The 12,921-nt window shown below is 55.9% G+C and overlaps 1 protein-coding gene across 6 annotated transcripts in view; it reads right to left on the bottom strand.

The window, feature by feature from the left end:
* The window catches only part of Cbfa2t3 (CBFA2/RUNX1 partner transcriptional co-repressor 3), a 72,617-nt gene that overhangs the window by 15,828 nt on the left and 43,868 nt on the right, over positions 1-12,921 (bottom strand). For 4 of the 6 annotated variants that reach the window (XM_060391834.1, XM_060391835.1, XM_021631189.2 and 1 more), the window contains exons 2-5: positions 7,982-8,128; positions 5,521-5,598; positions 1,346-1,587; positions 1,063-1,152 (exon numbers count right to left, since the gene is read on the bottom strand). In XM_060391834.1, coding sequence (XP_060247817.1) covers positions 1,063-1,152; positions 1,346-1,587; positions 5,521-5,598; positions 7,982-8,128 — 557 coding nt within the window. The remainder of the gene's footprint in view (positions 1-1,062; positions 1,153-1,345; positions 1,588-5,520; positions 5,599-7,981; positions 8,129-12,921) is intronic. The other 2 variants (XM_060391833.1, XM_060391836.1) reach the window with 2 other exon arrangements.

Below are 12,921 nucleotides of genomic sequence, written 5' to 3'. Positions count from 1 at the left end.
GGTGCCAGAGGGAACGAGGCTGGGAGGGCATGCGCTGTGAATGTCGGGGGGGGGACTTAGAACTGTACTGACCCAAGCTCGAACCCAGCCTCAGATCTCTACCAGCTGGGAAAGCGAGGGCTTCAGTTTTCCTTCTATTAACTTGACAGTGTCAGGGCCTACGAGTGCCCCTCCAGGGAGTGGGGTCAACAGGGCATCTATGCAGCAAGCTTTACAATCTACAATCCATTCTTGGCCTTCCCCCTACCACTGCTCCATGAGAATGGAGGACTCCAGCTCTAAGGGCTGAGCACAGAGGAGTGGGGTCAGCCCAGTGACTGCTAGGTAGCTTGGTGGGGCTCACATCTCAGAGCTCATCCCTTATATGGTCTAACCTTGAACCCTGACTAAAGCAGACATTCAGGAAGCATAACCTAGGGCTCTGGTGGCTGTAAGTGGAGGTGGGTGCCCTAAGGCGGGCAAGCTAGCATCTCCCTGAGAGGTCTAAGCAGACACTCAGTCAGCTGTATTCAGAAGCATGCCATCCTCATCCCTCTCCGTGCGAAGGGCTGCAGTGAGTCACGGTCCCAATGTGAGGACCTGGCTGGCTCCCAGTGTGTGAGTGTAAGAATACCATATTTAAAAATACAGCCTCTCACTAAGCCTGGAGGTGCACACCTGCAGCCCCAACTACTGGATGCTGAGGCAGGAGGATAGAGTTCAAGGCCAGCCTGGGAAACTTAGCGAGACCCTGTCTCAAAATTCAAAAGGGCCGAGAGCTGCAGCTTAGCATGAGGAATCTGCCTTGCTCAGGGGATTTGGTTATTCTGACAAAGGGACCCTGTACAATGTCATCATTCATTCACAAAGCCCCAGTCCGAAGTCTGTGTTCTGCGCTTGGCACAGCATCTTCCATCACTGCGCTGTCCAGCCACATGCCTGCCTGCCCATCACCTGTTCGCTGCTGTCTGCACACCTATCCGCTCACTCTGTTCCAGCCACACTGGCAGCTGCTTTTCCTCCTCCCCCAGGGCCTTTGCATATACTACCCCTGTTGCTTCGGAGGGTGCTGCCTTTGATTACCTTAAGAAAGGGGATGACAAATGGCCGCAGTGGGAAGTTGGTGGCTTCTTGGAGCTTGGAATGAAATTCTTCGATCGTCAGAGTTGAGTTCTGCAGGAGAGACCACCTCACTTACAGGTCCGCATGCACCATCTGACCTGGCTGCCCCTCCCACATCCTGGGGCGGTGGGGGAGGGGAGGGAAGGAAGGCTCTGGGTCTGGCTGGAGTTGTGGACATCATGATGGAGCCGGTGCAGAGTGGCTGCCATGGGGAGCACTGGTGCCCGCTAGCCCGGAGACTCACCACCAGCCCCAGCACCAGAGTGCGCACGCGCTCTCCAATCTCGGGCGAGATGTCACTGCCAAACTGCTGCAGGGTGGTGAGGAAACGCTTGAGCTTGCTGAGCTGCCGGGCCCCGCACGCCGGGGGCAGGTGCTGTGTGGACAGTGAGGCAGTGGATGAGGTGGCTGGGCCATTGCTGAAGCCGTTGGGGGTAGATGGGGCACCGTGGACGGCCGTGGGTGAGTGGCTGCTGCCGTTCATCACTGTGGGAAAATGGCGACCTTGAGGGCAAGGCCGAGCAACTGCACTCGACAACAATGACCCCAATGACGACGACGATGATGGTGGTGGTAGAGTCCAGAGCGGCTGTGCCAGCATAGAACACGGCTGCCGTTCTGTCCTCGAAACCACACTGCTCATGGGTGTTATGCTCTTCTGCAGTAGGCAAACCGGTACTGGGGAGGTGACTCCCTTTACCTCGGGTACCCCTGCCAGGAGGGGGGTAGGGCCCACACGGTGGAAGTGGCTGCAGACAGACATCTGTGGGGGCTGACTTACACTGTCCCTGGGGGCCATCCTGGGCCTTCGGTCAAGACCTTCACACCAGCCAATATTCTAGGTCCTCCGTACACAGCCAGACGCCCATCCTACCAGACTGGCTCAGGTTTCCCATGGTATGGGGAATGGGAAATCCCCTCCCCCCGAAATCACCCCCCAAAAGGCTAGGAACTCTGTCCCTGCAAGCCTCAAGCAAAACCTCTACCCACTTTCTTTTCCAACTCTGAGCAATGCCCCTGAGTCTCCCCAACCCTGAGTGATGCCTCCAGAACCTCCCCCAACCTTGAGGACCCTGAGTCTCTTTAACACTGAGCAACACCATTGTCACCAAGTAGCCCAGTGCATGAACTGGTCAGGCAGAGAGACTGAGACCTGCCCCCCTCCCCCAATCCCTCCAGGAGGAGTTGGTTGGCTTCTTCAGGGGATTTTTGACACACTAGTTCATGCTGGGGACAATCTGGTGACCAAGGAGATAGCTGATAAGCATGCTGCAGGATCGTTGCTGCCAGCCACTGAGCTGACTGGATGGCCCTGCCATTGGCTCAGTGTCCTAGGGCCAAGGCCAGGGGCTGCCGCAGAGCCCTTGCCTCTTAGCCATGGGTGACAAAGGTTAAAAGCTTAGGCGGTGGGCCCCAGCTATGATTAGCAGTCTGCAGACAGGTCAGAGGTCACAGGTCAGAGGTCACGAATGCTACCTCTAGGTATATAGGCACTTCTTTACACCTCTGGCTCACTCACTGAGGCTTCTGTTCCTGTCCTAAGCCCCTTAGTCTTAGGTATGCGCCACTGTCTCCTGCCTTGGCTAAGTGTGCAGAAGCCAGGTTCTTAGGCCTGGGCTGAGACTGTAGGTCTGGGGAGCCCTCAAGGCCACATTCCTCAAAGCTCCAGCTGTCTCATTTCACCTGTGGTGAGGCCTGGTGGGACTAGAAGTGCCAAGGGAGGGAGAGAGCCCTTTTTCTACACTGAGGAGACCTTCAGCCTCAGTACAGTGACTCCAGCTGACTTCCCCTGGGGTATCCACTTGCTTCAGGCAATGGGTACCTTAGCAAGTCACCCCAGACTGCACTTGGCTGCGCTCGTTGCACTCAAGCACTGGGAGGTGGCCTAAGGGCTGGGCGTGAGACGGTGCCATGGGTCTTTACCTAAGTCTTTCCTTTCTGGCCCTCAAATCTCTGGGGCTGCGATGGCTCTTTCAGGCTCCTGTCACACCTCTGCTGTCACTACAGGATGGGTGAGCTCATCTAACTGCTAGTCTTGGAGGTCCTGTCTTCCCTGTGGAACCTACACAGCCCTTGCTAAGTAGTGCGCTGACAGGCTCTATCTTGCCCAGAATCTGCCTAAGGCTCTAGACCAGAAAAACCACCGTGGGGGTGGGGCTGGTGGCCCGAAACAAGCGTGTTCTAGATCCACACAGCAGACAGGGCCACTGGGATAAACGGTTCACATGTAGACCCAGCTGGTGGCCCCACCTGTCTGATGCTAGGGCTGACCCCCATCTTCCACATGAGTTAAGGCAAGACCCAGCCCTGAGGTGCTATGTTGCGGTTGTAACCCCCGTGGAGCACACCCTTCCCATTCTTCTGCCCTCATCTGGAGTCTGAGTGTCACCCGCTACAAGGGTCCTCAGACACCCCCATGCCATACACACTGGAGGTTGGGGGACTGGCACCAGTCCAGATGTACAGTGTAGGTCAGACCCAGGCCTGGCCTTGGTTTCTCCATCTGCCAATAGTCCCAAGGCACTCTGCAGTTCTGAGGCGCTAGGGTCAGAGAATACTGGTCTCGCTTATTTGTCAACCCATTGCTTATGGAACCTGCACACGCCACCAGTTCACCTTGGGGCTGGCCCTCCTGAGGTCACAACCCCCACAAGACTCCACACGGTGGGTGTGATGGGAGCACCCTTTGACAGCTGTTTCCAAGGAACATCGGTTTCAGAGCATGTGGGGAGAGAATGCAGGCGCACATGCTGCCTTGCTGTTTTTACGCCACTACCAGGAATGGAAGCCCTCTGCATACAGTTCTAAGTAGCTCCTCTTTCCTAGTTTCCCGGGGATGTACTTGGAAGAATCGGAAGCTGAAGCCTTCCTGTTTGTCTCCCCAGATGATCTCAAGAGCCCCTTCAAGGGCCTAGGATACATAGTCAGTTCTAGAATGACTGTATGCTAGCAGAGGTAGGCCAGCATAAGAGCTGTGTACGGGAGCAACCCTCTTGCCCTGGTTTGGTCAGCAATGGCGGCACACAGCATGCCAACAGCTCTGGGCTCTAAGACCATGTCCAGAGGACCCCAATGGGTGAACTTCCCTCTCACTGGTGAGCTCTGACAGCCACTGACACACATGCCCCAGTCAAACCTAATGACAGCCACTTGCTGTCACCTCAGCTAGGCCAGGAGATGGCTTGTTGCCACGGAGACCTCACCAATAGCAGTGGGCTTGCGCCTTAAGACCAAGCGTTCTGTCACCAGGGCTTTCTAGTAGTTTCTAAGACATGCCAACGTCCACAATGACCCGCCGCCCACCAGACCCAGCCTGGCCTGATCCTGTCCTCCCTGAGGCCCGCTTACCAGCCTTGCTCTGAGCGCCTGGGTCCCCCGTGGCCTGTTCGCCTCACTGCCTGTCTGTCTTCCCTCCCGTGGCTGCCGGGCAGTCTCAGCAGCTAAAGAGTCGCCAAAAATAGCCCCCAGCACAAGTGTTTTCATTACCACAACAGGTGTGTTGCTAAGTTAGCCTGTACACGTGTCCTCGGCTGATGTTTGGGGGCACACGCTAGCATCCCCATAACTCCCCCAGCCTTAATGCTTGGGTGGGAGTTGGCCTGGGACACACGGACCCAGTTAACAGCTCTTCCACTCTTTCTCCCTGACACAGGGAACACCATTATCACCACAGCAAGAATCACTCAAGAGTTGATGGCCAGTCAGACGGCGCGCCAGGCTCCAGCGGGTGGCCAAGAATGATGGCACAGAACGATGGCAGCAAGAGGGACCACACAGAAGATAAACAACACGTGTAACCTCTTCCTTATTCTTAGAGCCAGGAAGACACATGGCAGCTGCACACACCTGGGACATGCAACTGACTGACCCAGTCCAGGCTGCTGAGGCACAGTAACACCTGATGATGGGGACAAGCATTCTGAATGTCACCCAGAGCTTGGGTGGAATTCATCCACTAGTGGGACCGAGCCCACTGGGCATGTGTGGGTCAGACATGGCAGCATTGGTTTTGCCAGCACAGTGCACGAATGACCCTCAGCACTCCATACTGTGGCAGCATCACTTTACAGGTGGGGAAACTGAGGCACAGGCAACCATACCTGCCCACTGTTACCCTGCCAAACAGTGGGACCTAGGGCCTCTTGAAACAGTGGCATTTGACTTCCCACTATTCACTGTCTCCTCTCATTCCTGGCACCATGCTCCATGCAGCCTCTTCGGCTGCTGGGGGTAACACGTAGGAGGCATTCACATGCAAGGGACCCACTGTTTCAGCACACTGTCTGAGGGTCTCATCTCTAGGCCCCTGGGCCTCTCTTGTCTTTAAGGAGGCTGGAGTTCCAACAATGGGAGTGTAGAGGCAGCGAGAAGGACCCAGGTGGCCTCCCTGAAGCCCATGGTTCTTGTTATTTTACTTACAGAGACAGACCATGGACCACTTTAAGCAGCCGTGGAAACGGCCATGGGGCAGAGACGTCGCAGGTCCCTCCTCGCCATCTGTAAGCAAAATAAGAAGAACATGCTGTCAGGAGGGTGCCGCAGCGGCCTACCCTCTGCTGTTTAGGGGCAGTCCTAGAGACCGCACTGTTGCCGCTGCGGGCCAGTCCACTCCTCCGGGCCTCAGTTTCCTCCTCTGTAAAACTGTTTGCAGGGGTATCTGTCAGCATGAGCATGAGCAGCTCATAAAAGCTGTCTTCCCAGAAAGGGCCTGGTTACCCACTCAGCACTGTCTGTGAGAGACTTGACGCCCGAGCTGTTTGTTTCCAGTGACTGAGATTCGGGTCTGGGTGGCGTGAGGTGGGTCTGTCTGTGGAGACAGGTGGTAGTTCCAGGAGTAGTGAGCCAGCCCCCTGTCTCAGAAACATGCAAGGCAGACAGGAAGCTCGACCCACCAATTGGCTCCCTGCCTGAGAGGAGTGTAGGCTGGGTCAGTGCTTCTTGCATTGTCACAGGTCTCCACACTCAGCCTCATGCCCATCTTCCCAGCCAGAGACCAATCCGTGCCCAGGGTGGTCACTGGGCCAGGAAAACCACAGCCCTCAAGTAGAGGTTCAAGGTCAGTCTCTCCACTTGGCTTGGAGCACGGGGCAGGAATCTGCAGCTGGCTGCAAACGCTTTATCAGGGCTGCCTCCAGCCAGGTGCAGGGGTGTGGTTAACCATGTGGATTAGGAACAAACCTGAGGTGACCTCAGGAGGCCTGGGCCTCAGACTTACGCACCAAGTATCCCCAAAGACCTGGGGCCTCCGATCTTACCACTGAAAGTGTCAGCTTAGAGGAAAAACGAAAGCCTGTGCTCTACAGACAGAACTTCAACCCCCAGGGTGAGACAAGAGGGACACAACTCCTCCCCACGAACCACACATGCTCTGGCCACCCTCACATCTGTGCACAGGCCTCATGAAAGCAAAGCCCCGAAGGTCCCAGCTGATCCCATCCTCACTCCTAACCAGGAACATCTGGTGTCCAGGCTAGCTTTTGGGATAAGAACTGGTCCACAGGGAAATGCAGGCTGTGGGAGGCATACCCTCAGGGTCAGTGACGGCTCAGAGTTCAAGATCAGCCTGTCAGCCGCTCTGTTCTTCCTTCCTGCTTGGGGCCTCCAAACATCTGGAGGACCACTGTTTCAGGAAGTGTGTCCTGGCCTCACTGCTGGGAGAGGGGGCACAGCACCCCCCCTAAACTAAATGCTTGTCTCCAGTTAAGGCATTGGCTGGTGACATCGCCATAGTCCCAGAGAGTCCCCCTCTCACCCACTGGATGAGCTCTGAGACTGCCCGGCAGCCTCAGTCTACCTGCATTTCAGCCCAGAGGGAAGGACGGTTAGGGAGGGAGGGAGAGGTGACTGTGCCAGCCGCATCACGATGGGAGGAAGAATCTGGGAAAAGGCACAGGTACCTCTGGCCTGGAGGAGCATGGCTGGCCAGCAGACCCAGGGCCTGGCAGGGCCATGTGTCCTCTGAGAGCATCAGGCTGTTAAGAGTCCCAGCTACTAGGAGTCCCCACTCGAGGCTCTCCGATCGCTGGGCCTCAGGGTTAACTATAAGAAGGGGTAGCTAGAACCTCGAGAGAGACTGGAAGCCGCATGCGGGTTCCACATGGACAGCCTGCCCTGTGCCCTGTGCTCAGATGGCTCTGGTTCCCTGTGGCCGTTACCTGGAAGCAGATGCTATTACCCCATAGACAGGAGCCTGATGCCCTGCCAACAGGGACAAGGCTGGCCTGATCCTCATCTCAGCCTTTCTCTAGACAGCAGGGCTTTGCTTAGGGCCCTGTCTTTGAAGGGCAGAGTCAGAACTCCACATCCAGGGATGGAGGGGCGGGAGGAAGCATACATGCCCTGGAAACCAGGTGACATCAGGCTGAGTTCCCCAGACTCCCCCCTCAGAGAGGGTTCTTGCTTCAGCTTGAGATCTGGGGAAGGGTCCCTCAAGCATGTGTCTTCGAAGGTCGAAGAAGGGGTGGCACATGGCTGTTTCCCTGCCACGACACTTAAGATATACTAAGCCTCTGTCTTGGGGAGGGGCATGGGACATTGTCCTCTTTAACGGCCCAACCCTGAGAGTTTCTATCTTCCCCAACTGCTCAGGACCCAAAAGCCCAAGTCACAGTCTTTCAAAGAAGAGAGGTGGCTAAGGAAGAGAGAGGCCACTTCTGCCCTGAGCTCCCTGGAATTCCCCCGGAGTGCTGTGTGCTCCCACCTCTGCTCTGGGTTGTACACCAAGGAGGATCTGGGATCTGAGCCTAAGGCTAGGCTGCAAACGGGTCACAGGGTCACATTATGTTAAATGTAGAGTGCAGAATTTCAAACGACTCCACCTGCTCTACACGCCCAGCCCCCGTCTGTTGCGGCCTATGAGGAGGAGGGGGGTCGGACTCACGTGTGTGAGGTGTGAAGGAGGGTGGTCGTGTGGCTCCCTGGGATGCCGTGGGAGGTGGGGGTGGCATGCTGGGGGGTGTGGACCGGGGCTGCGTCTTCACTTCAGCCGGGGAGTCTGGCATTGCTGCAGCCTTCTCCTTCCTGTTAGCTAAGGAAAGAGAGAGAGAGAAAGAGAGAGAGAAAAAAAGATCAGGCAGCTGAGGGCAGAGCAGGATGGTCAGCAGCTGGGCAGGGGCCTGAGCTTCCAACGGCCAGGTGGATTCCTGACTCCACCCATCCTGTGGAAGCCCCAAGTGTTCTTTCTCACAGGTGGCTAGAGTCCGTGCACAGGTGAAGCAAGAGCCAGGCCCAAGGTAGGCTTGTCAGGATTACAGTCTGTGCGGGAGCCCACACACAGGTTTCCATGCTCAGGCCCCATCTCAGTTCTCCTGCCTTGCCCTGAGTATCTTTGTATAAGGTGTGTGGGGAACGATGAGCCCAGATTTCCAGATGCTGAGGCTCCCCTCTGGGATCTGCTCAAGGAAACTGGTTGGGGCATGGAAATCATCATTTTAACCATCTCCTGCCCTGTGGTCCATATCAGGGTGCCTAGGGCCTGATCCCTGAACACAGGCTCAGGATGTCCAGAATTAACTACGTCCCTCCTACCCAACTCTCAACACAGTGCTCAGCCCAGGGTCAGATGAACTGGAAGAAGGTCAAATGGTGATGATGGTCAGGTGAACTGAGTATCATTCGGACCCTGGAGAGCCAAGAGCTCCAGAGCAGGACCATGAGGCACAGGTACAGGGTCAGCCTAAGTCCAAGGGGCAGGCCCTGCTTAGGACATTCTTTGCAGGGGATGGTGAGTCCCTTTGACCTTAAGGCATTGTCAGGCAGGGTGGGTGGAAAGATCTGTGTGAGCTGCTTCTTTGTCATGTGACAAAGAAACTAGCAAAGGGGGCGGGGTTCCTGCCTGCTATGAGCAGAAAGCAGATCTCTCGGTCCCAGTAACTGCCTGTCACCCGCGCTCTGTTCCTATCCACAGGGGCTTCGGAGACTGAGGCAGAGTTTGTTGTCTCTTGGCCATCAACACCGAAACTGTGAGCATCACCCCTCGACCTTTCCCCTCTTTTATCCCATTTCAGGATCCCATCATTAGCAGACACGTAAGTCTAGGTCGCCCAGCTTTTGCAGCTCGGGGTTAGTAAGTGACATCTACCAGGTGGCAGGCCAGAACCAGCAAAGCCCTCACCTAACCCCCTCCCTGGTCTGCAGTGGGGAGAGAAGCTCAGAAATGCTTTAGACAAACCCACTGGCCCACGATGGCTTGTGTCTGGGTCAGCAAGGAAGAGGCAAGAAGCCCCCATCTTGCTGGGCTCACAAGAAGGGGCAGAATGGGAGCAGATGGCACACAGCAGCCACATAGGCTGCGGCACCTGCTGTCCCCCAGCTGTGGCCTCTGGCCCCCCTCCTGCCGGCGCTTGGCCCCTCCCCCCCCTCAACTGTCCAAAGGCTGATTGCTGGGCACACGTGTGGCCGCAGCTGTGGGGACCTATCAACACCATGCCTGGCTGTAGGGCTGATGGCCAGTCTCCGGTGACAACAACCAAAGAAGGCAACTGTGGCCGGCTGCATCAGCATGAAGCAGCCCGTCCTCACCAGCCCTTCACCTGTCCAGCCTGCCCTTGGGCCCTCAGGCAGATGGGGCTGCCTGGGAGGGTAGTGCCAGGGCCAAATGTCTCAAGTGCCAGGCTGGCCCTGGTCATAGGCCCAGGACATTAGGGACACTCTGTGTCTCTGAAGCCTTTCACAGAGGGGACATAGCTTCACCTGAGCTTCAAGTACCAAACCAAGTAGCAGCAATTGAGTCAAGGCACCACGGGCTGGCAATGGGCATCAGCTCTCAGCATACTTGTTCAGTGCTGGAGCACTGGTAGACCCCTGATGCCACAGGCCATGGGACCATGTCGCAGTGGCTACCACTTGGATGCCCATGATGTCAGAGGCACCCTGCTGGTGTCCAGTGACCTGCAGAGACTTAATTGTCTTTCTTTTCTTTTTTTAAATAGGGCACGAGTCAGAGGCCAGTAGTGGTCTCTCCGCCTCAGAGCTTCACATGCTCATTGCATGCACTCTGTTCCCAGCGCTTCATGGATCTCACTTGTCCTCACAGTCCTGATTCCACTCGAAGCCCATCTCAAAGAACAGACAGACGTGTCATACCCTGCCCCAAATCACAGAGCATGCGTGGATAGTGGATCTAAGGCCAGTGAGTGTGGGGACTCGGGTACCCGATTTCCTGCTTTGGACCAGTCAGCAGCCTCCCAGACCTGGGGTTGCTGCCCTGCTCTGCCTTTACACTTTCCTTGCCTTCCCCCCTGCCCTCCCCCTCTCACCATGCCCTGGGGACCCTTGTTTCCCTCTCCAGCTTATTCCCTCCTGGCAGTTCCTTCGGACTGTCAGCCCATCGCAGACGTCTGCCTCCCTGGTCAACCCATCTGCAAGGTTTCCTCATGGGACTGCAGCCACCAAAAGGTGATGACTCAGGGTAGAGATCACTGTGGCTGCCCCATGAGGAGCTATTTCTATGGAGCGCCTTGCCAGGAGCCTCAGGGAAAGGCTGTAGGGAGCCTGGCAGGCAGTGCTGAAGGGCCAGCTTACAGTTGGTCTAAGTCAGGTAGGGTGGAGGCTGGCTGAGAGAGAAGCTGTCTCCAGGGGCCCGAGCCCCCTTCTCACCTCTAAAGTATGTAAACTGTCCACTTCCCTGAGGGGTGTGTGTGTGTGTGTCAGAGCAGCAAGGAGAAGAATGTCATTCATAAGTCCGTATCACAGCTGTTTATTTATTTATTTATTTATTTATTTAGAGATTTGCTTTGTAGACAAGGATGGCCTCGAACTTCTGACACTTCTGCCTCCACTTTGGAATGTGGGGATTACAAGTATGTGCCACCACACTCAGCGTTTGGGGGATAGGGATGGAGCCCAAGGCTTTGTGCACGCTACAAAAGTGCTCTACCAACTGAGCTGCATCTCTAGGCTAGCTGCTAATTTCCACTAATTTTCCTCTCCACACTGTAGTGGCTCAGAAGAGTCGACGGCAGACAGGAGACCAGCAGACGTGTCCTGCCCAGGCTGGATCTTCCTGCCCTGCTTCCCCTCCAGACACAAACTATAGTAACCTGAGCTGGAGCTAGCCAAGTATGGTGTTCCTAGCGGATGTTCTGGGAACCCATGGAGAGGGTCCCAGCAAGCCTGCAAGTGCTGGTGGAAGGGTTAGTCTACCCAGAGCAGTTCCTGGAGAGGTCCAGACCACCCTGCAATCTGTGCTGCCTGGAGCTGTTTCTTTCCCTTTTATCCAGTCAAGGTCAAAGCCACAGGCCTCAGCCACACTCCTGCTGGATCTCCAGCCTGCACAGTCTCCTAGAGGTATTGTTACAGCTTCAACTCACACAGGGGAAACTGAGGCCCAAGCAGCAATTTCACCAAAGCCACTCAGCTGTGCACTAGAGAGCTGGATCTCGTCCGTTCAGTCCCAAGCTGTCCCTTCTACACCCACCAGGCTCTAAGCTGTGTTTCCAGGTAGCTTGGCAGAGTTCTTTTTGCCTGTTTAGTTGGACTTCCTCTGTTGTGAGGTGAGCAGGTGGGGGTTCACCTGTCAAAACCACAGCTTTCCTGGGGGCAACACTGTTGCCCATGTGTTCCAGGTGACAGCTGCTGACTTCAGGGCCCCCCTAGGGTCTCACCAAGGTTCATGGCTTGTGGGTGGGGCAGCCAGGATTAGAACCAAGTACCAGCTCTTGGCCAAGCTATTGCTGTGAATTCTTTAGTACAGGCAACTGGCCTGGTGGCTGCCTGCAGCCACACTGGGAATCATGGGAAGAAGCATGGAGATGCCTATGGAGCCAAATTCAAGCCCATGCCCCTAGGGCCGACCTTCACATCAGCAGAAAGGACATGGGGTCACGTAGGTTACCCAGTCTAGAGTAGTGGCTGGGGAACTTCTGTGGCCACTTGACAGTGCTCTATGCTACTCTGCCGCCTGCTTGCTGTGTGGCTTGGGACAGCACCACCGTTCTTGTGCTGTGCCAGGTGTGAGACGCTATGGGTGTGGAGCTGCCAGGTGGGGACAGGGAAAAGCGGCAGAGGCTCAGGGAGGAATCCCATGCCCAAGAAAACGAGGTAAGGAGCCCATGACCTCATGCTACCTAACAAATAGCTTTCTTCTTTGTGGTGAATGTCTGCTTCTCGAGGGCCTTGGCAGCCTTCAGTCAATACTCCCAATAGTTCTCATCCATACAATCCCACTCCACCTTACAGGTGGGGAAACCAAGGCACAGGGTGGTCTAGTGACCTATCCTGGATACCCAGCTGAGAAGCCAGAAATAAAACTGGATTTGGGTAGCCTGGCCCTGCTGGTCTCAGGGTTCCCTGCAGCCAGGTGACCCCTGGCGGCTCCCAAGGTCTTTAAAGCACGTCCAGCCTCCCATGTTATTTTATAGAGCTGATGGTATCTTCCCTCAAGTCATCCCCAGAAAAGGGGTTCATAGTCTTCCTATCCTGGTTCCTAGAAACTGAATACAGGGCCTGGCAGAGAGGATTTGGGGATCCCCTGAGGGACTTGAATGAGTAGGGAACCCAGAGGCAGTGGCACCTATACCATAGGATTTTGGTACCCGAAGTTGGCAGAATCTAATCTCTGGAAGAAAGAGGGTGTGAAAGGCCTGGCTCCTCCCCCAGCCCATCCTAGTCTCTGCGACTTCCCTGTTCCCACCCTCCAGAACATTCCCAGGCCCCATGGCTGCTTGTGGGCCCAGGGGAGGCCCTGTGTCGTCCACGACAGTACCCAGTTCCCAGATGAATGCTGCTGAGTATCCACAGAGGAAGCTGCTCTCTGAGGCCAGTAGAGCCTGTGGGAAAGAACACGGAATGTGCCGGAACAGGCCACTCCATCCATCACTG

The sequence above is a fragment of the Meriones unguiculatus genome, chromosome 10, assembly GCF_030254825.1.
Source record: "Meriones unguiculatus strain TT.TT164.6M chromosome 10, Bangor_MerUng_6.1, whole genome shotgun sequence".
Classification (NCBI taxonomy): domain Eukaryota; kingdom Metazoa; phylum Chordata; class Mammalia; order Rodentia; family Muridae; genus Meriones; species Meriones unguiculatus.
Note: the sequence above shows the minus strand (reverse complement) of the source record. Positions and strands in the feature narration are given on the sequence as shown.